This window comes from Pinus tabuliformis, chromosome 9 (assembly GCF_031772625.1).
Source record: "Pinus tabuliformis cultivar Carrire ecotype Pingquan chromosome 9, CPIR1, whole genome shotgun sequence".
NCBI classification, from domain to species: Eukaryota; Viridiplantae; Streptophyta; class Pinopsida; order Pinales; family Pinaceae; genus Pinus; species Pinus tabuliformis.
The window spans coordinates 1839452543-1839478824 of NC_142307.1; the positions used below are offsets into that span (position 1 = coordinate 1839452543).

At 41.0% G+C, this 26282-nt stretch overlaps 1 protein-coding gene across 1 annotated transcript; it reads right to left on the reverse strand.

Moving 5' to 3' along the window:
* Positions 1-1034: 1034 nt before the first annotated feature.
* On the reverse strand, positions 1035-3355 carry LOC149156158 (uncharacterized). The gene is made up of 3 exons (XM_089444659.1): positions 2449-3355; positions 2073-2227; positions 1035-1856 (listed from the first exon to the last, which is right to left on the reverse strand). The coding sequence occupies exons 1-3, from the start codon at positions 3353-3355 to the stop codon at positions 1035-1037; spliced, it is 1884 nt and encodes a 627-aa protein (XP_089300785.1).
* Between the last annotated feature and the right edge of the window lie 22927 nt (positions 3356-26282).

The following is a 26282-nucleotide window of genomic DNA, read 5'->3' on the forward strand; positions in this document are numbered from 1 at the left end:
CTGAAATTTTCAAATATAATCCTGTTGCGCCATCGCCATATTTCCCAGAAAAAAGTTAATGGAATAGTCCGCCATATTGTATTTTGTTTGCTCCACCAGCTTAAGCATTCTAGGATGTCTGAGAAATTTTTGAGTGGGAAATCAATATACTGTGCAATATAGCACCAGATCTTCATAGAAATCAGACATGTGAGGAATAAATGTACATTATTTTCCACCGCTTCCTTGCACAAGACACATACTCCTGGCCCTTGCCAATTCCTCTTCTGTAGATTTTCCCAAGTCAAGTTCTTGTTTTTCCATACAAGCCATACAAATACTATGATTTTAATAGGGATTTTTGTTTTCCAGAATTTATAAAAATCACATACCTCATTTTTGTGTGACCTGTGCAAACATAAGGTATTATATATATCCGCCACAACCACACAGCCAACCTTCATCTTACCCCACCAGGTGATCCTGTCTCCGCCAGCCTCCCATCTGATACTAGCCCATCGCAACTCGGATCTAATCCGTTCCCATTCCCCAGCCAGTGGGTCTTCCAGCCCCATCTCATCCGACCTTTTCTAGATAGGATAGTGACCATTCCATGTAGAGATGGTCTGGTTCCAATATAAAATACCCGTACTGTGTATGCGCTACATGAGCTCATCCGTGAGTGAAAAGTCACTTCTAAAACCCATAATACTATCATGTCCAATTAGAATCCGGTGCCCTGAACCAAAATCCCAATATAAATTCTATAGGAAGCATTGTCTGATTTTATTGAAACTGTGCCATATGGCAGACCCCGAAGTAGTCCCAATGAGATCCCACCGCATCCAAACAATGAAGCCTTTATCCTTTAAATATTCGTATTTAATAATATTGCTCCATATGCTACCTCCAAAGATACCCCTCCACAGTGCTTTTTTTAACAACGCCCATCCAAATAGTCTCATATCCAGTATACCCCACCCTCCCATTCTTTTTGGAGTAGTGATAGTAGCAAGTTTTGTCAGGTGATATTTTTGTTTGGATATACCACCCATCTAGATATAGTGTGCCATGATTCTATTTAGTTTCTTGGTGATGGAAATCAGTATACAATATAAATGTGCCCAGTACACACTCAACTGTGTAATCACAGATTGTGAGAGAATAATGCGACCCCCTAGTGAAAGGCATTTGTTCTCCCATCCTGAAATCTTTTTATAGTACCGATCCACTAACCACATCCAGTCATTAAGTCTATATTTGTTGGGTTTTATATGATATCCCAAGTATTTCAAGCCACCCTCCAATATCTCAGCGCCAATACCAAATATTTTTTTTATGTAATCAATATCCTCCTGTGCGCAACTACCATATAGAATGATTGATTTTTGTAGGTTCATTAAGAGCCCCGTAGCATTTTTGAATCTAACAAATATATGAGATAGAGCCATCCAAGCAATCCTATTTATCATGCCCATAATCAAAACATCATCCACAAAAAAATTGTGAGAAATCCTGATGTTGCAACCCATAACCAGAGGACAGAAAATACATGCCGCCACAACATTCTTAATATGTACACTGAGGCCATCCATAGCCAATATGAAAAGTAACGGAGATAGGGAACAACCTTGCCTGAGCCCACGGCCTGCAGCGAAGTATTCAGTGGGATATCCATTGATAATAACTGCATATCGCACATTAGTAATACAAGCCATAATCCATTCCACATTTCTGGCCAGTAAACCAATTTTGTTTAAAACCATTCTCAAGTATCCCCAGTCAAGACAATCGTACGCCTTTTGTAGATCAACCTTCATGATAGCAACATTTAGTTTTTTAATATGTATGGCAACAACATCCTGGATTTGTCTATTCTGTAAAAAACCAAACTGCTCAGGGGATATGTGCTAAGATAGAGTGAACCTCATCCTGCCAGTGATAGTCTTTGATATAATCTTATATATCAGATTACATAGAGCAATTGGTCTGTAATTCGAGAAAGTTCCAGTGGATGTCCCCTTTGGGATGAGGGTGATATAAGTCGAATTTATATGGGGATGTATATACCCATGGACTCTTGTTTCTTCAACCATGGCCAATATGTCCCCCTGGAATATGTCAAAGAAATGGGTAAATAACTCAACTGTCCATCCATCAGGACCCGGACATTTGTCTTTCTTAAATGATTTAAGGATCCCCATGATTTCATCCCCAGTGACTTCCTTGTAAAGCGCCTCATTTGAAGCTGCATCAAACATATTGGGATAAACATCCACCCCCATATCTGGTCCTCTACACAGTCCGCCACCCTTTTACCATATGCCGTATCAAAATGTTGTACAACTGCCCTACAAATCGCTTCTTGTGTATGACATATGTTTCCATCTGAATCCTTAATCTCCCATATGGTGTTTATGTTCCTTCTATGGTTGGCGAATCTATGAAAGAATTTGGTGTTTCTATCACCTTCCTGGATCCAGATAGCCCTGCTCTTAAGCTGCCATGAAGCCTCCCGAAGTTTCAGAATTTGATTTCTCTTCATTTCTAGTGAGTGTATGTCCATCTTTAATGACACCGGGGGGTTGTGTAATATGAGCAATGGACACAACTTTTCCAAAGCCGCTGAAATATCGTTTAATTCCTTTTTCAATTGGGCCTTCTTCTGCCTGTCCCATTTCTTAACCACCACCTTTAAATCCCTGAGTTTGTTTATAATATTTATCATCGGGGAAGAATCCTGAGTTTGACCCTTTTGCCAACACTCCCGCACAAGAGCATCGAAGTCAGGGTCCAACATCCAAATTCGATTGAATTTAAAAGGAACACCATATATGAGATCCCCCCTCCACCACAGAAGAATAATGGGTCTATGATCCGAAATAAAATTACTTATGATGCCAGATTGTATAGACCCAAGTCTATCCACCATATTTTCATGCAGAAGGAATCTATCCAGTCTTTTTGCCACATAACCATTACCTGCCCTCCCATTATCCCATGTAGGACCAATCTTGGATGGAAAAATATCAACAAAATTGTGATCAATGATAATATATTTTATCATATCCGCCATAGCATCAACTTTTCTGGTACCTCCCCATATTTCATCCAGACCAATAGTGCAATTCATATCACTAACCATGATAAGGGACCCAAGAACTAAGATCTCAGATGCAACCAACCCTTCCCAGAATATGAGATGGTCTTTGTATGGGGCATATATGTTTAGAATATGTATGTGTCCCGGGAAACCTCTAATACTACCAGCAAGCAATATACCAGCAAAGCAAGAGAAAGCCTTCATATGAACCCATCTAGGGTCCCATAAGGCAGCCAGTCTGCCCGACTGATCCGCAACATCAGTTGCAACCATGTACCAATCTAGGAGCATTTTTCTAAAATAAACAATCGCCTGTTGTGCCGAGTGCATAGTCTCCTGAATAAGAATAATATAGGGGCAGGAAGAAAGGAATAGTTCTTTGAGAGCCAAAAATTTCAGAGCAGCCCCCAGTCCCTAAATGTTCATAGATAAAATGAAGTTCATGAGAACCCAGAGGAGGGATCATTTTCTCTAAGGGCCCATGTCGGGATGGATGAAGCAATGGGAACATCTACCAAAACATTAGAATCAGTAGGACTAAAGGGTATAGCCCTAGCTTGACCTCGAAAATGACAGCTATCACGGCTCTTCTTGTGACAAATAGTGATATTACCTGCAGAAGTGGGGCTGATATGTGGAGATTTGGCACCAGTGGTTTTGTGAATAGTAAGAGAGAAGAGGTCCAATGTCTTTCATTGGAGTAGGCATTCAAGGTCATTGTCCATCGAGTTGTTAGGGGAAGATACAGGTGAACATGGCATATTAGGACGGGTCCTGGTCGCAGGAGAAATATTCTGTACAAGTTGTGATTTGGATTCAGGTAAATACATAATGTGGGATGGGGAGATATCCCCATGTGACATCAGGAGGGGAGGCATCTTCCCTGATGGTGACAGGTCCATACTAGAAAAAGGCAAACTCTTATCCGACATGGGCAGAGTGTCATTAGATAGTAGTGTTCCAATACCTTTTGAGGTATTAGGAGATGAGGGAACCTCAATAGGAGTGATATTAACATGTTTTTGTGATAAAATGCTAGAATTGGTGAAGGGGAGTGAAAAAGGTGGTGTACCTGATATTTCATTCTTATCGCCCAATAACTCAGCAAGTGCTAGGCCAACAACAGACTCAACAATCCTGCCACCCATCATATCCGTTGTCCCATGATAATTACGTCGATACGCCGAATGCCTCCCACCCAATTAACGCAGACACTGTGCCATCAGATGTCCCATGTGATGACAAATGAGACATCTAAAAGGAATACCCTATAAATCTAATCTTTGAACCAGATGTGTATCCTCCCAATAAATTTCTATATGATCAGGGAAGCCCCCTCTGTATTCTTTTTCAATCAGAATCCATGCAATTCGCTTGTCTCGGGCACCCAGGCACTGGGGATCAACGTAAATAAACTTTCCAATGGCGTTCCCTATGTCCATGAACACCTGCCGAGTCCAAAATTCAATAGGCAGACCAGGTAATTTGACCCAAATCAAAGTATTCTTGGGTGTCTCCTTCAATGGATTGAAGCCAATGTACCATGCATGGAGGGCCAAGAACCCCTGCCCTTGAATCCATGGCAACCCCTTAATCTTCTGTAAATCCTCCTGACACAGAAAATGGAAATTGTACCAATCGTTCATGAGCCGAACCACCGATGGCATATATCCCAACAGAGACTTCCATTTAGTTTCCACCCATTTCCTCATCTCGCCTTCTCCCATCGTAGAAAAGTGCCATCTACCAACTAAAGCTCATTTCTGTAGGCTACTAACCCGATCTATCAATATGTCATGGCCAAAACTAAGAATTGGCGCAGGTGATGAAATATTGATAGTATGCCTATTTCATGAACGCTGATTTCGATAACCACGCGGTCCATGCAGTGAATGGAATTGTGCATGTGCACCACCTAGCACACCGCCAAAGACATCTACCTGGCATCCAGAAACTATGCCATCAGGGCCACCCCTGAACTTTGACCCAGAAGGAAATCTATGATCTGTCTCCACCTCCAGTGTGGCACAAATAAATGCCTCATGTGCCGATGTATCTAAATCAAATGGGTCCATGTGATCCATCATGGAAAAGCAAAGATGTAATGGATGAAATGACTCAGTCTTAAATGATCCAAATATGGTAGCTCAAACCATTAGAAAATATGTCAGAGATCATACCTCCATAGTGTCGGGATCCACAATCGCCTCAGAAACCAATGTTTAGTACATGTTACATGCAGCCTACATATTGTCAAACAAGAAATGCTGCCGCTGAAAATAAACCTGAAAGAGGTATGAAGTAGACGCATATATTAGAAAAATAGTAAACTAGAAACGAACATACCAAACACGTCGTCCAATGCCAAAAAAAGTAGAAAATATACGACTGGGGATAATGAATGAATAACCCAAGTCCAATCAATTAATATCTACCCCCGTGTCCTGCCACATGAAAAATTCAATTACTCGCCGGAAGGAAAAAAGGTGGTGGTCGGAAAAGTATCCTAGCACATGGAAAAACCAGACCAAGCAATATGACCATGAATATGCAGATCACTGCCCATCAACCAACCCAACCATCCAACCCTTCACAACAACAACAACAGCAACACCCGAGACATGTCCACTACTGGTTGCATATCCTAAAACAAATTTCCTTGCATGACCTAGATATGATGAAGGAATTAATCCACCGATTCCATATGGTATAGTAGTCACTGAGATATAAATAGGATCCCACCCCCCACGAAATTATGGGAAAGCAATGTTAAGGATGTCAGTCCAGAAGGGAATTAGAACACCTGTAGGTATGATGGAGCTTACTTAAACATACAAATTAATATATACACTGCAATCATGAATAATGCTAGAATATGGATAACCTCTGATTGAATAATTTATAAGAAAACATCCAAGATAATCATGAAAATCGGGGAAATAAAAGAAGATCCAATAGCAGCAAAAACCCCACCGATATCCACCCCAAAATCAATAATGGCAGAAACATAAGAAAAAACATGTTGGACACCTAATCCTCTAAGGGTTGGTGTGGAAGCTGAATAGTCTAAGGAAGTCCAAGCTGAGACCTTGGAATATGAAACCAAGGGTCATATGAATGTACTATAAATGTATATCTTTGTCAATAATAGATATACTCTCATGCTTATCTTTAATATTCTGTTGCTGCCATGTATGTGTTTAACATGGTATCAGAGCGGGTGTACTCCTGCCCTGCTCCAATTTGAGCCACTTGTTTTGTGGCATCTTTGTGCAGGTCAATTTTGCATTTCATGAATATGTTTTCAGCTAAATTCTAGCTGCCATCTCTGCCCAGTTCTGTAGGAGCTCTAAGAAACGTTCCCTGCACAATTACACCGTCTTGCAAAAACGCATCTGTTTGTGGAAATCATGAATACTGTCTTTTGGTCTGCACTGTACCCAGCTAGAGAAATTCTTGTAATGCATGAATCGTTGTAATTCAAGTTCACATATGCCTTTGCGATTGGCATAGATTTGCGGCAACTTTATTGTACTGAACTGTGTTCTTTCTAGCTTTATTTTGTTCTCTGTGGTCCAGGAATTTCTTTGATTCCATATTTTGTCGTGTTTGAAAATATTCCTCTTTTGAATACAGAGAAATTCATGCTTTTTGTATTCTTTTGTTTTTGCCAAATTGTCGCTTGAATTTTACCAACATCACTGGGGTATTATCACTCTCCTGTGCCTTATATCGAGCCCTGTAATAGACCTTCGAGGGATTCTTGATCTTTTCCCATTCAATGGCGATCAAAGGAGATGGCTGAGATGGCCATCCCCTGACTCTGGTGCATTGTTGAAGGTGTATTGGCTTAGAGGGAAGTGTTAGCTTCTAAAAGACTGCTTACTCTTGTCCGTGAGACTCTAAAATCAGATCTTGTCCAAAGCATCCGAGGAATTGCTGATGAGCTCTCTAAGAAAAATTTCCTTGTTGCTGTAAAAAAGGTGTTGATAATAAGACTCAAAAGCTGGTTGATCTTAGCCTTAAAGGAAAAGGTCTCAACTTCACCAACTTTTGCCATTCTTGGTCCTCAAGTCATATAAGCGCTACTTCGCCCTGCTGCCCAACGTTTCCTCTGCTTTACATAAAAGTTGCTCCTGAAGATGTTGCTTGAAGGTGTTATGGTGTAGTTTCTACCTCCTCCACACATGTAAAATCCTGATTAGATTGATGCGCGAATGGCATGACTGTTTGATATGTGGTATGGCATAACTATGTTTGATATGTAGTATCAGTGCAGTGTTATTGTGTTGCGGTGCGTTGAATGGTATTTTGTTGCGTATGGTATACGTTGTGGTGAACCTGACATTGTGTTGACTGTGTTGTGGTATAACCCATCGTGGCTCTTTGTTGCAACATCGCTCTCTGTTGTGGCATCACTTCTAATCCCTGGTCATACATACAACCCTGCAGTCATATAACTCTATTCATACAACTGTTGGCACATCTTCTCCAGTGTTTGGCACCTCTTTGACACCAGCTTTTGGTGCAACTTCGACACCCGCATTGGGTTCTACGACATCTACTCCATTTGGTGGAACATCTACATTTGGAAAAAAGCGTGCATTTGGAGGATTTGGATCACGAAGTCCTGCTCAATTAATTCCTTTTGGAAGCACTTTTGGATAGGCACAGCCAGCTTTTGGGAGTCAACTTTTTGGTGCAAGAAGTCAACATGCATTTGGATCTACTTCAACACCTGCATTTGGTACCACAACCCCTGCATTTGGGTCAAAAACTACACCTACCTTTAGGGCTTCCAGTACTCATTCATTTGGTTTTGGAAGCACTACAGCTTTTGGTCAATCGGCTCCATCATTTGGTGCAACATCTACTCCAACATTTGGGAGCAGCACAACATTTGGAAGAACTCCATTTCCTTTTGGTCAGAGTTTGGCTTTTGGAGCTCAGTCAACAACTCCAACATTTGGCAACCCGGGATTTGGACAAACTACCTTTGGTGGACAACGCGGAGGTAGTAGAGTGGCACCATATACAAGTACAAATGAGGCAGAGACTGTAGGTGGTCAGGTATTGGGAAACCTATTTCCATATCTGCTATGTAACAATACAAGGATAAAAGTCATGAAGAATTAAGATGGGAGGATTATCAATTGTGAGACAAAGGTGGCCCAAATCTGGCAAGCCAACAACCTGCAGGGGGTAGTATCTCTTCCCAGTTGGGATAGTCTAATCCCTTTGGTCAAACAACACCTTCTTTTGGTCAAACAATACCTGCCTTTGGTCGGACAACTACCTTTGGTCAAGCATCTGCTGCAAATCCTTTTTCGGCTACATTGTCTTCCAGTCCTTTTGATAATAAACCACCTAGATTTGGTGGTATCTCATTTGCATCTTCATCAGGTTCTACATTTAATTCACCGTTTGGAGTGACCTCCTCATCCACCCCTTTTCGGACAGGTTCTTTAGCTCCATCTCTTTTTGGATCTTCAACAACATCAGCGTTTGGAGTGGAACCCACGAAGGAATATGTTCATCGCAAAAAATATGTCATGTGGTACATGGAGGTATATTGAGAGCCTACATACTTGAAGATTTTTGAAGACAAAGTTCTACGCCAATCATTTTTTTTGCAGTGATATTACTGTGAAATGGATAGAATGGGTGTTTTATTAGAATTACTGAATACTCTAATACATTCTACTATGGAAAATACATTTATGATTAATAAATCCATTGTCGTAGACATTCAAACTTGTTTGAAAAATATACAAGAAAACATTGATTTTTTGCCGCTAAAGTCTCAGCTTCAACAAGATGAGCTACAACAGAAAAAGCATCATTTTGAATTGAAGAATCACATTACAGTAGAAAAAGCATCATTCTTAATTGAAGCATCATTATGTACGATGAGCCTAATAAATGGGTAATTATATGGGCTCATTTTACCTCCTAACCTAGTCAAATCAACCATTCTCTTAGCTTATTGTATGATTTTCTAATTATATTTATGCTTATGGAGTGAGTTGAGTTACTTATGATGCCATGTGGTCTAACATGTGTTTAATGTAGATTATTGATGAATTTTGAGGTCAAAGTCAAGGATCCAGTGGACAAATGGTAGCAATAACTTGAAGTGGACAAAGGAGAGGACTCATAGGAGGGAATCCCCCTCCTTTATTACTCCTCACTTCAAATTCTCCTCCATTCATCTCGGAGTACAAGTAGCCAAATCATGCACTAGAAGGCAGCCGAGCAAGTGGAGGATGACTGATGATTATCTCGATTTTTGGGAGCTAAACCTCACTGATTTTAAGGAAGCTATTGGTAGTTTCATCTGTATAAGTAGAAAGGCCTAGGGCCTCACTAGAGTCGTATTTTTGTTGGATTTTTGTTGTATTTTTGCTTATGTAAACTCTACTCAACTTCGAGCTTATTATTTTGTGATAGTTCATGTAATCTTGCTATTGTTTTGGAAATAAAGATGGAATCCTTTTTGAGATAGAACTGAGTTACGTCAGAGGGCTAAAGCTCTTGGGTTAGGGCCCAATCCAAGCAGCCAAACTCCTCTTTACTTGTATTTGTATGTTTTATTCCAGTTTGTAGATTAGGTTTCTGTTAGATGTATTTCTTTTATGGTTAGGAATAGGTTTTTTTTTATGATTCAGTAGTTTGCTTCCATTTGTGATTTCTATAGCGGGTTAAGCAGTGATAAAGAAAAGATTCAAAAGGATAGAAATAGTGACTTGGCCTATCTTCCTCCCTTTGGGACCATGATTTGAGGCAAAGACCCTCTTGCTGCCCCAAAAACAAAGATTTTCCTCATTCATAGGACTTCTAGTGTTTACAGCTTTTTAGTGGTTACTAGTCTAGTTTTGCTTTGCTTCAGAACTTCTTCATCATGCTCACTTCTTTATTTACAATAATCTTCTTTCATGCTTTCCTTTCATGCAATATTTCTCAACATTGCCTTCCATAGATCATAGCATAGACTATTTTGATGCAAAACTCTGTTTTCCTAGATGCACTCATTTCATTTCTCGCTTGATTTCCTTGGTTGACTGTCATTTTTGTTATGCAGCAGATCTCTTCTAGCAGTAGGACAACCTAACAACCATCCCATCCTCCATCTGATCCATGCCCTACAGGTCACCCAAGTCTCTCCTCAATTCTGCCTTAGTTCCCTGCATTTTCCATAGAACTTCTTCCTATCTCCTTGAGCAAATCCAATCATCTTCTCTCTCTTGATGATTCATGGTAGACCCTAGGCACCCTAACACCTCATTACACCCTTCATCTACCTTTTCCACCCTCTCTCACACCTTCAAAACAGTGAAAACTGCTCTCGGCCTCCACCTGTAGGCCTCCCGTAGTTCCCTGTTTTCCTCCGGTAGATTTCTTGTGTTCTTCTGTAGATTTTCCTGTAGGCTTTCTTTTGAAAGACGAGTGTGGGAAAAGCCTCCAGAAGACCACCTGAGACCTCCTAGGACCCATCCACACCATCCTACATCCTCTCAAGTCCCAAAACCACCCTCCAACGCCACCTATTTGCTGCCACATTCACACACAATAAATTACATGCATGTCAAATTCACATAAAAATACATAAAAATCCAAAAAGATGTTTTTTTCTTATTTACTTCCAGAAATAGCTTAGTTAGATGTTGTTTACTTCCTTGATTAGGTAATGGAATTCCTTTCATGGTTTTCATAGTGCTTTCTGCAAAAGTAGGATTAGTTGGTTAATTAGGGTTTACTAGGTTTGCTTTACATTTCAGTCTTTCTCCTTTTTGCAGTTAGAGTAGCATCTGTAGAGTAATCTTTCTCTCCTTTCATCACATATAGAGCTTCTTCTAGAATCCATAGAAGTTTGCCTAAGCTCCTACTGATCTTGTGTTGATTGACCAAATGACAACCTGCAGTGAGAACTAGTACTTGTGTATATAGCACCGATGCTTCCAAGTTTGTTACGAACTATCGGGTTGATAAGAGTAAAGTAGGCAGCCCAGGAGTTGCAACATTATTGCTGCAATACTGGTGCTCACCACTTTTTGGCGCCATTGCCGGGAAAGCGTCAGAGTATTATGTGATTACCAATTTCTTCTATTTTCTATTGAAAATTTCTGCTAATAGTTTATTTTAGCAAAAGTAGACTAGTCATTTCTCTACTTTTAGTTCTGCATTTCATTACTTTCTTCTTCAATTCTGTAGATTTCATTTCAACAAGTTCATTTCAGCTAGTTGCAATTTGTTTTGTTCAATCAATTTCAGTTTTGCAGGTACTATCAGTGTGGGGAAAAAGAAACAAAAACCAACCAAAAATATTTCCTTTCATGCCTCGTAGGAATAGAGATAACTCAGGAAAAATTTTTCCCAACACCCCCACTGCTTCACACAGCCAACCTTCTCTCTTCTTCGGTGGCTGTGATCAAGAAGAACCCTTAGGTGAATAGCCAGACATATTTGAAGAACCTATAGGGGAAGAAGAAGAAGAAAACATTCCTTTGGAGCCAATGGCTGAACACAAAAATGCTAGGGGGAATGGAGAGAGAATAGAGGGTACGTTTCTCATTTGGGAGACCAATGGGGATACCAAAATGAAGAATATAAGCCCTTCCGCCCTACCTCATTTCCATGGTCTGACTACAGAGGATCCTGACACCTTTTTGTTTGAGTTTTCTCTTATCTATTGAACCTATGACTATGCAGAAGATGGGAAAAAGTTGAAACTGTTCCCTTCTACTCTCAAGGATGCAACATTGCGCTGGTTCATGGGATTACCTAGAAATAGCATCACATCTTGGGCTCAGATGCAGCAAGCCTTTAATGACAACTGTCGAGACTATTGTAGGTCAAAAGATACTAAAGAATAAATTTTCCGAATGATTATAGGAAGTGATGAGTCCCTGGAAGACTATGAAGAGAGCTTCCAGCTCAGTTAAAAAAGGGCCAGGTGTACACTTGACCCTGAGTCGCTGAATCTGGTCCTGCTCCGGGGAATTTGGGAAGATCTTTTAGACACCCTCCATCTACTGGCTGGGGGAGACATCTACCAACTGTCCTATGAAGACATAAAGATTGTTTTTAGAAACCATTCTAGAGTAGCCAGAAAGAAAGGTAGGGGGAGTCAACCCATAGCCAGTACCTCTTCCTCTAACTCATCCATTAAAGGAGAAATTGGAAACATGCTGGAAGACTTCAAGAGTGAGATGCTGCAGACTTTTTCCATGCAAATATATACCTTACATATCAAAAGGAAACAAGAGGAAGCAGAGAGGGCTTGGGCCATTTTTTTCCCTAGATGCACCAGGAGACATCCTAGGAACGAATGCCCATTGAAATCTATAGAGGTTTGTTCAGTATGTGAAGAAAATAATTCTATAGATAAGTGCCCTTCCTTACCCGGACTTAAAGTTGTATATCAAGGGGCTGAGGGAGTCACTGAACAACTCTATTACATAAACCAAAGGAGGCTGCGTGTACCTAGACCATACCAGCAGGGGATGCAAGGGACATATCAGGCATACTACAACCCCAACCAAGTCACTTCCATACCTTCTTGGGGCCCCCCTGCTCATCCTTCCTAGTCCATGCCTCCCCTTTGGTCCTTCACATCTCAATATCATGCCCAACCAGCCACCCATTCATTTCAATCCTATGCTCAGCCACAACCTCAGTGGAATGCACCTCATCAGGGGTGGAGGCCCCAATATAAATCTCTTCCCACTCTTTTGCCTCCACCACCTGCCCAACCACAACCGTTACCCCCTCCTCCACCAAAGCAACCCCAAATGGCTGCCCAGCCAAATCCGAACCCAAACAACAGACAAGCTCAGCAAGTGTATAGTGGGGAACCATCGTGCCCAACTTATGTTGTGGAGATTCAGGAAATTAACTTGCGATCTGGGAAAGTTCTCCCAGATAGCCAGCCTCCACCCAGGGAGGTTGAGGAAGATAAAGAGGAAAGTGAATCTAAAGTAATTCCACCCTTTGCTGAGAGACTATCCGTGACAGTGCAGCCTACCCCAGAAGAAACTAAACTCCTAGGGGAATTGTAACATTTATGTGTGAAGATACCACTTCTCCAAGCAATAAAAGATGTGCCTATCTACAATAGGTTGATAAAAGAGAAGTGATTTAGGCATCTAGGAAGGCGCAAGAGAGATGCCCCAACCATCAATGTCATAGGGCAATTGTCCGACGTCATGTTGGGGCAGGTAATCTGTCCAAAATATCTGGATCCTGGAAGCCTAGTAGTTGATGTCCACATCAATGGCACCATGATCCCACACACTTTGATTGATCTAGGAGCTACCATTAATGTGATGACAAAGGAAACAATGCTCAAATTCAACCTCTAGGGCTCCTCGAGGAAGACCACGACCATGTTGCAGCTAGAAGACCGCTCCACCATGACCCCCGAGGGGATTGTGGAAGATGTGATGGTCTCCATTGATTCTTGGGAGTACCCTGCTGATTTCTTAGTTCTCAAACCAAAGGCAAAACTCACTAGGTATCCTCTCATTCTGAGAAGACCCTGGTTGGCTACTACTGATGCCTACATCAGCTGTCGAGCTGGGAACATGACCATAAAGAACGGGCATATGTCCAAGCAGTTAATCCTATATCCTCCTACCCAACCCTTGTTAGAACATGATCTACCTCTCTGGTTGGAGGAGGAAGATGAGGATGAAGTCTATTATGCACCGCTTTGTGCATTAGAAATTGCCATGGGGGGAAACAACAAGATGAGGATGATATGATTAAAAATCTGATTCAGAATCCACCTCGCAGTGTATTGCTATTAGAGGGCATAGTAAGAGAAACCCAAAACAACACCTCAACTGATCTCTGTGTGGCTGACTCCACTCCTCTCCGTGTTAAGAATATAGAGTTCGGCCCAGGAAGAACCTTGAAAATCAATCCATCCCTATCCACTTCTCAGGAGAAGGAACTGTGTAGCCTGCTGAGAAAACATCTAGATGCCTTTGCTTTTATAAGGAGATGAAGGGAGTGCGCCCTTTAGTATGTACTCATCATATATACATCAAGGAGGATTGCAAGCCAGTCAGGCAGCCTCAAGGGAGGATGAATCCAACACTTAAAGATATTGTTAAGGATGAACTGCAGAAATTGCTTGATGCAGGATTCATCTATCCCATCTCTGACAGTGAATGGGTCTCTCCGTTGGTGCTAGTGCCAAAGAAAAATGGTAAGTGGAGAATCTGTGTTGACTATCGGGAATTGAACAAAGCCACTAAAAAGGACCATTTTCCTTTTCCTTTCATAGATCAAGTGTTAGACAGTCTGGTAGGGAATTTTTTTTTCTCTTTCCTAGATGGGTTTAGTGGGTACAATCAGATTCAAATAAGCCCAAAAGACCAAGATAAGACCACTTTCACTTGTCCTTGGGGTAACTTTTCATATTGGGTCCTTCCTTTTGGTTTGTGTAATGCTCCAACCACTTTCCAAAGAGCGGTACTAAGTATATTTTCTGAATTGGTTCATGATGCAATAGAGATATACATGGATGACTTTACTCCTTATGGCTCTAACTTTCAGGAAGCTTTATCTAACCTAGGAAAAGTTCTAGAAAAGTATATTGAGATGAACCTGTCCCTCAGTCCAGAAAAATGTGAATTTTTTATGACTGAAGGCACCATGCTAGGTCATGCAATATCTCAACAAGGACTGCAGGCGGACCTGTTGGACACCTAATCCTAAAGGGTTAGTGTGGAAGCCGAAAAGACTAAGCAGTCCAAGAGACTTTGGGATCTGAAACCCAAGAGTCATACATTGTACTATAAATGTATATCTGATGTTAATAAAAGATGAAATCACATGATTTATCTTTCATATCTATTCTTTGCTATCCATGTGTGTTTAACATGGTATCAAAGCCACTTGATTTTCTGTGGCCTGTTATATGCCTGACATAGCGCTCCCACTGCTGAGTCTATCGCTCCTCTGTCCTGAGCACTGTGCTGCTCTGTCCTGCGCCACTCTGTCCTGTCTGTCCTGCGTTGCTCTGTCTCTGCCTGGCGCAGAAAGAATCAATGCCTGGCCTGACATGCCTGAACGTTTCATTCTCTGCGCATCCTGACTGTGTGAACGTTTCACTCTCTGCGCTGCCTCTGACCTGACTGCGCATCCGTTTTCTCTGAGAGACTGCGCATTTTTTGACTGAATTCGCTGCTCCATATTCCAATGCATCTGCGCATCCGTTTTTTCTTGAGTACGCTGCTCTCCCATATACACTCTGCTCGCCACGGCCTCCGTCGAAACTTTCATCACTGTGGAAGAGGCGCGGGGTCATTACCAGTCTATAGGTCGGTTTCCAAAGATCACTAGTCTGCTCTCTGTTGAAGATCGATACAAGACATGCATGGGTCATTTTGAAGAGATTGGGAAACCTCTTCAACATTACGAAGGCGTCTACTCCGGGAAGCTCTACTCTCTTCATCTGAATAGTTCTCACATGGTTCAATGCGCATTGTCAAGATCATTACATATCAAATTCACAGGACGTTGTGATTCCGTGGATGTATCATTGCTTTGTCTGCCTATAGTATCAAAGCCTTTGTGCGTCTGACGTTTTGGATCTGCGGATTATAAATTTTATGGTCTCTGTGTATGAGCTACAAATTTTTTGGGTCTTTGCGTGGTTAGTTGTTTATCAAGGGCTGCCTTCCAAAGCTCGTTTTTCCAAAAGCCGGTTGTGAGAATCAAAGACCTTGAAGCATCAATGCGCTATTCAAATACGCTGTCTATACGCTGTCCATTTTGAATACGCTGTCCATACATTCAAATACGCTGTCCATTTTAAATACGCTGTCCATTTTGAATACGCTGTCTAGTAGTGCTCTTTATCTATTTTCAAGCGAAATGCATTAAAAACGCGTGGTTTCAGGCGGCCTCCGTCTCAAAGATTCGATGGTGGTGATAGATTTAGCTGTACGCAGATGAGTGAAGGCTCGAGTTGCTGGGAGCACACTGCTGAGGAAGAGAAGACTGATACGTAGAAGGTAATGGCTGTCCGCTTATCGACAGGATTGAAAGGAAAAAAAATGAACTTCTGTAATGTTTGCTCGTGCCTCTCTAGGATCACCGAGCATGTTTGTAATCGCAGCATCAATAGCATCTTGATTCTCTAGTCTGGATGCTCTAGCTGCAAGCAGGACTACTGTATCTCTGTCCATATCCTTGTGGAATACCTCAATAAGATTCCTGTCTACAGTGAGACGATTTAGAGTAAGAGTGCCGGTTTTATCACTGCAAAGAACATCCATTCCAGCCATTTCTTCAATTGCAGTCATTCGCTTTGTAATTGCACCCTGCTGGGAGAGAAGACTGATACGCAGAAGGGAGATGTCTGGAGCAGAGTACAACCAAGCTGAGTATTCATTTCCAGAATTGCATGGACCAAACACGCAGTTGAATAAGTGGTTCGACTTAGTGCAGTGAAACGTGAGCGGTGTAGCTGCCGAAAATTTGTAAGTTGAAATGAAACTGTAGGAGTTCAAACTCAGCGGAGGACCAGGTATTTTAAATTCACTCAGGGAATAATTTCATTATCTTCCAAAACTACTTTGGGAAGCCGACCGATATATAGATATAACATGTGCATTGAGCTTGGATTCATATTATTGTGTTGGCGTTGTAAGTGTGTTTAGTAAAACAGAAATCCTGTAATACCTCCTGGCATTTGATATGGGTTTTCTCCTATCCCATGATGAACAGCTCTAATTAACAGCAGACTTTGGAGTAGAGAAGTCATCACTTTATTCTTGGTGTTGTACACATTTATGTCACTGTTTCTATACACATTTAACCTCACTGTTTCTATACTATATACATGCAGAAGAGGGTGTTTATTATAAGGTAATATTCACAAAATGCAAAATACAGATAGAAGGTTACAGTTTTGAGCATTCAACAAACAAAAAGAGGTTATAGTTATCGCAGTTATAGTCCATTTGGTCTGCAAACTTGCAAATTCTCATCCAGTTTTGTGTAAATTATAGCGCAAGGTATTATAGTCGAAGAAAATGGCTAGATTTGATGATGTACTAGAGCTACTGAATACACTAATACACTCCACTATTGGTGGGAAGGTAAATGTTAGCAAAGACACTCTTTGTGACATTTAGACCTGCGTGCATGATGCACAAGAAAAAATCGATTTTTTGCAGCTTGAATCACAGCTACAGCAAGAAGAGCTACATCAAAATAGACACCATTCTGAACCTGTTTCTGTTCAGAACATTGAGACAACCACCCATCAGCAGCATGTTAATAATTGTACAGTTCATTCAAATAAAGCAGCAGTTGTATATGCAGATGCAGAAACTCAGTTTGCACTTCCCAAGCCCATCATCAGACCTTGGGACCAGCTTGTCCACAACAAGCATAGAACTGGTCTTGGATATGACAAGGACTTGTCCTTTCATATTCCAGACTACTCAAAGCCCATTCAGTTTCAGAGTGCTGGATTCATTCATGACAGTTCACCTGCTCCTCATGATAGTTCAGCTTCATCTGTTCCAGATTCTACTCCTCTTCCACCGCAGCAACAACAACAACAGATTGTGAAATGCCAACACTGTGACCGAGTTGGCCATATGAAAGATCACTGTTTTGATCTTCATCCATGTAAGCACTGTCATAAAACCATCCATTCTTCAAACAGATGCTTCAGAAACAAACGTCCTGCAAGAACAAAGATTCATCTTGGATGGATCGCTTCTTGGCAATGGGCATCAACAGCCAAGAAGATATTCCAAACACATGTCAGAACTTGTTCCAGAATATTGAATAGTCTTGCAGCTGAGTTTTCTCCATCTTCTCACCTTGTACCTGACAGGGGGGGAAATGATGGTCATCTACAAGCTTCAAAGTCACATCAAGCGAGCTTGAGCCACAACCTGCCACACCAGTTTCAGAGTTGTAGCCAGAGACAAGATGCCTGAACATGCCTTCAGTTGGCAGTCTGGGACACTTCCTCTAGCAGAAGACTCCAGCTTCTTGCCAGTTTTGGAAGAGTTCCAGGAATTATAGAGTTGTTGGTCATCCTTAAACCATCACAGATTAAGAACACTTCCTCTAGCAGAAGACTCCAGCTTCTTGCCAGTTTTGGAAGAGTTCCAGGAATTGCATTAAGCATTCCAGAGTTGTTGGTCATCCTTAAACCATCACAGATTAAGAACACTTCCTCTAGCAGAAAACTTCAGTTTCTTGCCAGTTTTGGAAGAGTTCCGGGAACTGCACTAAGCGTTCCAGTGTTGGTGGTCATCCTTAAACCACTGCCCTTTTTACCAACATTTCATAGAGCACATTCAGCCTAGTGCTGTCATGCATTTTTTGCAAATTTTGTATTACAGCTCTTTTCTTGGACTCATACATAACCCTTCGGATTAAGGGGGGGAATGTTGGACACCTAATCCTAAAGGGTTAGTGTGGAAGCCGAAAAGACTAAGCAGTCCAAGAGACTTTGGGATCTGAAACCCAAGAGTCATACATTGTACTATAAATGTATATCTGATGTTAATAAAAGATGAAATCACATGATTTATCTTTCATATCTATTCTTTGCTATCCATGTGTGTTTAACAGGACCCCAACAAAATTGCCATCATCCAAAGGGTCCCACCTCCTCAAAAAGTGAGAGATGTCAGAATTTTCCTAGGCTTAACCGGGTATTACCGGAGATTCATTAAAGATTTCAGCAAGCTAGCCTCTCCTTTGTTTGGCCTCTTAGGTAAATATGTCGAGTTCATATGGTCAAAAAACTATTAAAAAGCCCTAGATACCTTAAAGCGCAAGCTCGTGACTGCCCCAATTCTGAGAGGCCCAAACCGGGCCCTACCTTTCCACATTCACATAGATGCCTCGAACAAAGCAGTAGGAACAGCCTTGGGACAAATTGATGAAAAGTTGCCTTATGCCATATACTTCATAATCAAAAACTTGTCAAAGGTGGAGTTAAACTATACAGTGACTGAGAAGGAACTCCTAGCTATCGTGCATTCCTTAAACAAATTCAAACATTATATCATAGGCTATCAAACTTTTGTGCACACTGATCATGCTGCAATTAGATATTTAATGAACAAACTGAATGTAAATGCTTGCATTATTAGATGGTTGCTTTTACTGCAGCAGTTTGATTTGACCATTATTGATAAGCCTGGTAAAGAAAATGTTGTTGCTGACTTTTTTTCTAAAGTAAATTTGCCTGTAGGTGAAGAAGGAATGGTGGATGACCAAATGCCAGATGAACATCTATTTTCTATCTCAGTACTCTCTCCATGGTTTTTTGATATAGCAAACTACTTAGTTTCAGCATAGTTCCCACCACACTTGTCCTCAAAAGAGAAGAGCAAGATAGTAAGGAAAAGTGCCCCTTTCACCTGGATTGGGGGCAATCTCTTCAAACTTGGCCCAGATCAGGTCTTGAGAAGATGTGTCAGGGAGGAGGAAGTATTTGACATCCTCCTCATCTATCTTTATGGGCCTTGTAGAGGTCATTTTTCAGCAAAAACAACTACCTTCAAGACACTGCAAGCAGGCTACTACTAGCCCACTCTTCATTTGGATGTGAGGAGATATACCAGCCAATGTGATCGGTGTCAGAGGATGGGGAAACCTACTCCAAAGTATGAGATGCCCATGCAACCTCAAGTGACCTTTGAGCCATTTGAGAAGTGGGGCATGGACTTTGTGGGGCCTATCAGCCCTCCTTCAAAGCAGAAACAATACATAATTGTGTGCACCGATTACCTGAAAAAGTGGGTAGAGGAAAAAGTAATCAAAGTAGCAACAGAGGAAAAAGTAGTTGAATTTTTGAGGGAGAACATATTCTACAAGTTCGGGTATCCAAGAGAGTTTGTCATAGATGAAGGTAGTCAGTTCACTTCCAATTTGATTGAAGAGCTGCTCACACACCATAGAATCAAGCACAAGACTTCGACCCCTTACCATCCAAAATCCAATGGGCAGGTGGAGGTCACTAACAAAGCATTGGAAGGGATCCTGATAAAGGTAGTGAGCAACAACAAAAAAAACTGGGCGGATAGATTAGTTGAGGCCACTTGGGCCTACAACACAACATGGAAGACCACCACAGGATTCACACCCTGTGAGCTGGTCTATGGGAAGAAGGATTTGCTGTCAATAGAATTTGAATTCAATATCCTAAGGATGGCAGCTCAACTAGACCTAGACCTCGGCCATGCATAGATAGAAAGATTACTTTAGCTCAATGGATTGGATGAACATAGAATGCGGGTCCTTATCCATACAGAGGTAGTTCAGCTTCAAAGAAAGATATGGCATGAAAAAAATATCAAGGAGAAGCAATTCCAAGAGGGATATTGGGCACTCCTTTATGATTCAAGATATAAAGATTTCAAGGGAAAGCTAAGGACGAGATGGCTGGGACCCTACACTGTGGAGAAATGCAATGAAAATGGTTCAATTCTGATCAGAACCATTGATAATGAAGCCATCCCCATGCTTTTCAATGGACACCGGTGAAAGTATACAAGAAACCCCTCTCCAAGTGAGAATTCATTGAAGATTTGAATAAGATAGTGATGGTAGTGGAGCATGTCTTAGCCTCCACTTCACCCACTCACTGAAGAAAAATAAAAAATAAAAGAATAAGGACTTGTTGTGGCCACCAACAACCCCCCTCCTTATTTAGTATTAGAAATAACACTAGGTAAGTGGGGACCCTTAGTAAGAAATTCAAAAAATTCAATTAAGACTTATGTATTATACTCCTTAAGAAAACATCGCATAGCGCGAAGAAGATAGGACATTTTCTTATGAGTAAAATGATAAACTGCGAAAGTGTGACGCGAAATCCATCACATCGCATGCATTAAGAAACGCTCATATTCAAAAACCTTAAAAAATCGCCGATGGCCGATATGCGACATCGCATATCGCAATATCGCATAAAAAACACATAACCATTTAACGATTATAACAAATCTGTGATCTTGCGATAACGCGATACTGTGATCGGCGATCTTGCGATCGCGCGATACAACAATCTGCGATTCTACGATAAACGTGATCAGGCAACCCTGTGATAACACATCTTGATGAAAATGCGATAACGCGATGATGCGATGATGCGATACGAATCGCAGAAATTGTCCATCGCAAATTTTCCCCGGCTCAACATTCAAGAAAAGCTGTCCATAAACCAAAAATTGGATATGCGCTTTAAAGAAAATTAATGAATGTACGCCAAGTGTTAATGAAAGACAGTTTTGTGTTTTTTGGAAAGTTAGTTCACATCAGGTGGCATGATTTTGTACATTCGTAGAGCTTAGAGCTTTCTTGTCAATTTTTATTATCATTACTCTCTCCTTATGTGTGAACTGCAGGAATGAAAAACAGAAACAACATGAAGCAATGTGCAGGGAGCGATTAAGGAAAAGGGTAAAGCTCCAAAAGCTCGGAAGCAGAGAAGAGATACCCTCATGAATGGATACTGCATGCAACAAAGCTGCAAATTCCAGTGCGCTGCTGAGCTATCCATTGCAGATCTGTTAGTCAGAGCCATGGTTGAATGAGTAGTTGAACAATGCTGATATCAACAGGCAATTTAACGTTCAAGGTTAGAAGCTCACGAAAGCAGTATGTTTACAAAATTTTGAAGCTTATACCCGGTGAAGGAAAAGGCGCTAAAGGCGAAAAACGCACCAGAAAGGCCCGGATCAAAGAACGGAGGCAGTTTCCGATGCGCAATTAGCGCCTAGCGCTAATTGCGCATCGCTGATAAAATTGCTCAAAAAGCAAAATCCCTAACTGCTTAGTCACTCATAAGCCCGGAAAATGCAAGAAAGCAAAGGCAGAGGCAATGTGAGGGTTAACCAAGTGGAAGTTGGGTTATTACTGAGCATACACAGTAAATCCACATAGACAGAGAATCATTTTCAAAGTATATCTTCTATTGTGCTGAAAAGATGGTGCCAGCTCTTGCCATTTCGGTTCACTTAGCTCAACTAAAAGCAGAAGACAGTCATCCGACTCTACCCAGGCAAATATTGAATGCTTGCAACATTAAGGAGCAAATGCAGAAATAGTTAGATATTAGATTTAATTTTTAGAAATAATTTTTCTTAGAAAAAGGGCGGTCATTTAAACCGTATCTTGAATATGTGTAATTAAGTTATTTAGTTAGTAGTATTTAAACCCTTCTCATGCATTTAGAGAAGGGTCTAGAAATTTATCAAAAACTTGTCCTCAGAACATGCACTTTTGCACCCTAAGAGGAGGTTTTGGTGAGTGAATGGATCAAGATTTGTTGATGTTTGCATTTGATATCTGCTACTGATGTTGCACTTCTGTACTCTTAGTAGATGTTAGAGCAAGGAGAGATAAATCATTATTACTTGAAGCTTATGAGTAGGACCAGTCATAAATGGTACTTTTATCTCTTGACGATTTCTGCTTATATGTTAAAGTGATATACAGTTTTTAGTTGTTTATATGTTATTGCATGAATGCTTGAGTTACCATTTGGCACTTTTGTACGGTGGTAGATATTTATTTATGTTTAATGTATGAATAGCTTATTATGCAATATGCTGTTCAAAACTGTTTTGCCTAACTTTTTATGCAAAATAGTTCATCTTAATTGATTTCCTTTCTTATAATCGTTGAATGATCTTTATTACCAGTGTTATTTGAAATCTCTTTAGATCGCATAATAGAAGAATTACATCTCGGGTTAGCATAGATTAGATGTTCTGTTTTTATTAGATTACAATATCATAGAATCAGATTAAGGTTTGAATTAGAATAGCTTAGATAGGAACTGTTAGATCAGCAACATCCAATTCTACACACATACACCCATAGATTGGGAAACTGGTCCCATTATCCCCAGTCTGACCCACTATACCAAACGGATAAGGAGCTGCCAACCAAGGTCCGGACCGGGCGGGTATCCCCCTTGTTGTCGACACGATTTTCGGGGCTTCAACATATTTGGCGCTAGAAAGAGGGCTTGAACTATGAATGGCAAGTAAATCCAAATCTGAATACCATTCTGAGAGTAAACCGCCCTCATCATCTCCCCTGACTTCCCCATTACATTTAAATCCAGAGTCAGAAGTCGCTCGAGTATCAACTGCTGCTACACACCCTGATATTTCAGACCAATCTACCATTGAACCTCCTGAAGTTGAATCCCTGATTCACAAACTTCAGTGATTTTCCATCTCCCCTCAGAGGTCTGATAAATCTCAAGGCAGCGTGAATTCGCAGTACAACCCTTCTCATCCCCTGACCAGGCTAAAGAGTGAAAATTTTGGCGTCCAGCCAACCGAATTACCTCTTCCCACCAGGAAAAGAGCGAGGAAATCACCGCAAGAGTCTGACAGTGAGACTCTTTCGTCTGCATCATCCATCTCAACTACTTCACCGCGAAGTCAACCATCCACACCTCCACTCCAGATCATCATCCATCCGTCCACTGGAACCCCCACAACCCCTCTTCAATCATCTACGATCATAGTATCCTCAGCCTCCCAGCCACAGGGATCATCTTCTGCACTTTCCTCTGTTAGCAGTTCAACAATGGCCCAGTCTCCATGGAACAATCCTGGGGCAGTCTTAATGCCTGCACCCTTGAGTCAAATACCGGCCCATCCTAAGAAATGGTTGCCTAAATTCAATCCCGAGGCAGGCATGCTAGCAGAAGAGCACATAAACAACTTCATGCTTTCCATTAATCTCAATGGAGTTACTAATGAAGATGATGTTGTTCGACTTTTTCCCTATACACTGCAAAGGGACAACCGGGTCATGGTACTTTTCATTACCCTCCGGATCCATCACAAGTTGGGACATCTTCCAGGACCAATTCCTAACCAAGTTTGGTGATGACAGATCAAAGGTAACGCTAATCAATGACCTATCCAATCTTAAAGTCGAAGCTAAAGAGCCTATCAAGGATTTCAATTTACGGTTCAACAAAATTTTCAACAAAATTTCTACTGCTTCCCAGCCCAGCGAAGAAGTACGATGTGAATGGTATATTACCGCTCTGCCATCGAAAATAGCAATCTTCGTGGATAGGGCAAATAAAATAACCTTAGCTGATAACATGAAAGAGGCGATAGCAGTAGAAAAACGAATAATAGCCCTGGAAAAGAGATCCGCGATAGAGGAGCATAAGTCCAAAAAAGTCACCTTCAAGGAAGACTCCAAGAAGAAACAAGCAAAAGATCCTTATGATTTGGAAGGATTGCAGAAAGTTCTAAATACCATGTCCAATGAGATGGTCGATATAAAAAAGCAAGTAGCAGAAACTTCTTCGAAAAAGCCATACAGAGCTTTTAAAAGAGGTCCTTCAATGGATGCAAAGCCACCCAATTCCATTTCAAATGTTGAATCCGAGGAAGAGGAAGAAGAAATTGCCACTGAAGGGCAGACCGATGACGAAGAAGTTGTGGAATTATAAGGAATGTGGGATTTCATCCTCCCACAAGAAGAAGATCAAGAAGTATTTCCAGTTAGCACACGAAGCAAGAATCAGCTTGATCCTCCCCAAACTACCCCTAAACCGAAGAGCGCAAGCTTTGCAATAAAGGATAAAGTCGCAACAAAGAAAACGAAAACTAAAGCGACTCAAACTAGCCCAGTCCAAGTCGATGAAATGACTCCATCGAAAACACTGATAGTGTCGGATGAAATGGAGTACAATATTATTGATGACATGAAGAAGACTAGGGCTAATATCACCCTTTACGAACTTAGCAAGTTGAAACATCAACCGAAGATAATGATGAAAGAATTACATGCCGTGCCAGTTGCACCTTTTCCTGCCGCTGTACTTTCTCAAGCTTCCCACAACATGGGAAGACCTCCAACTAACGTGATCAGTAAGATTGATCCAAATGACATCGCCTTGATTGGAGGAAGATCAAGATCTCACACTCCCCCGTTTCTCCTTACTTATGAAATCTTCAAAAAAAATGTGCACAATTGTTTGGTAGATTCCGGTGCTTCATCGAATATTTTACCCAAATCTATATGTGCCAAGTTAAATGTTCAACCATAGAAATCCGCAGTGCGCATAGTTCAGCTCGATCGATCTCAAGTCGAAGTGATCGACGAAATAAATCAAGTAACCATAAGATTGTCATCCAACCCGAAGGTATGTCAGGTTATTGACATTCTAGTTGCTGATATCCCAAAATTCTATGGCTTAATTCTTAGCAGGGATTGGTCCAAGAAACTCCATGGATACTTCGCAACCAATTAGTCGCACATGTGGCTGCCCTACAATGGCAAACCGAATCAAATAAAAGTTGAACGAGAGTTACACCAGAAGTACATAGTAACGGAGTTAGAGGGAGAAAATGAACCGGTAGCGTATAACAACAGTATCATTGGCAATTACTCGATAGATTCTTTCCTCAACAATTTCAATGCTCATACGTCACCCTATTTAGAAAACTCTGTTTTGTCCCAAGTCGAAAATTTTTCTCGAACTGATAGTTCGAACTATATTAATTTTTTAGATAAACCTGTAAATAAATCTTTGTTTTGGAAATTATTTTTTGATGGCTCTAGATCTAACGAAGGAGCAGGAGCAGGATGCATTCTGATTAGTCCAAAAGGAGATAAAATCATGCTCATATGCAGACTCGAATTCGATTGCACAAACAATACAATAGAATACGAGGTTTTGGTTCAAGGCCTGTACAAAGCAATCGGGTTAGATGTCAAATATCTTCAAGTCTTTGGAGACTCTGAGATTGTGGTTAAGCAGGTACGTAACACTATACATTGCTTATCAGGTCATTTAAAACACTATCAATCTTTAGTACAAGATCTGACTGAGCATTTCATAGCGTTTAATATTTCTTCAATCCCCAGACTCCAAAACGCAAGTGCAGACCTTTTGGCTAATGTAGCTTCTAAGCTTATTCCTTCCGAAGATTTTAGTCCAGATAGATTCTCAATAGAATTAATCTTTAGACCATCCATTCCTGAAAACATCACAAATTGGAGAGTATTCAATGACGATCCTGATATCGTAAATTTCCTCACATCTGAAGGATCCTAGTCCAATCAAATAATTGACGAAGACTAGCACGATCGGCAATTGTAGCAAAATAGCACTAATAATGCTATACCTAAGTCGGTGGTCAAGTTAGAAGACATACGATTT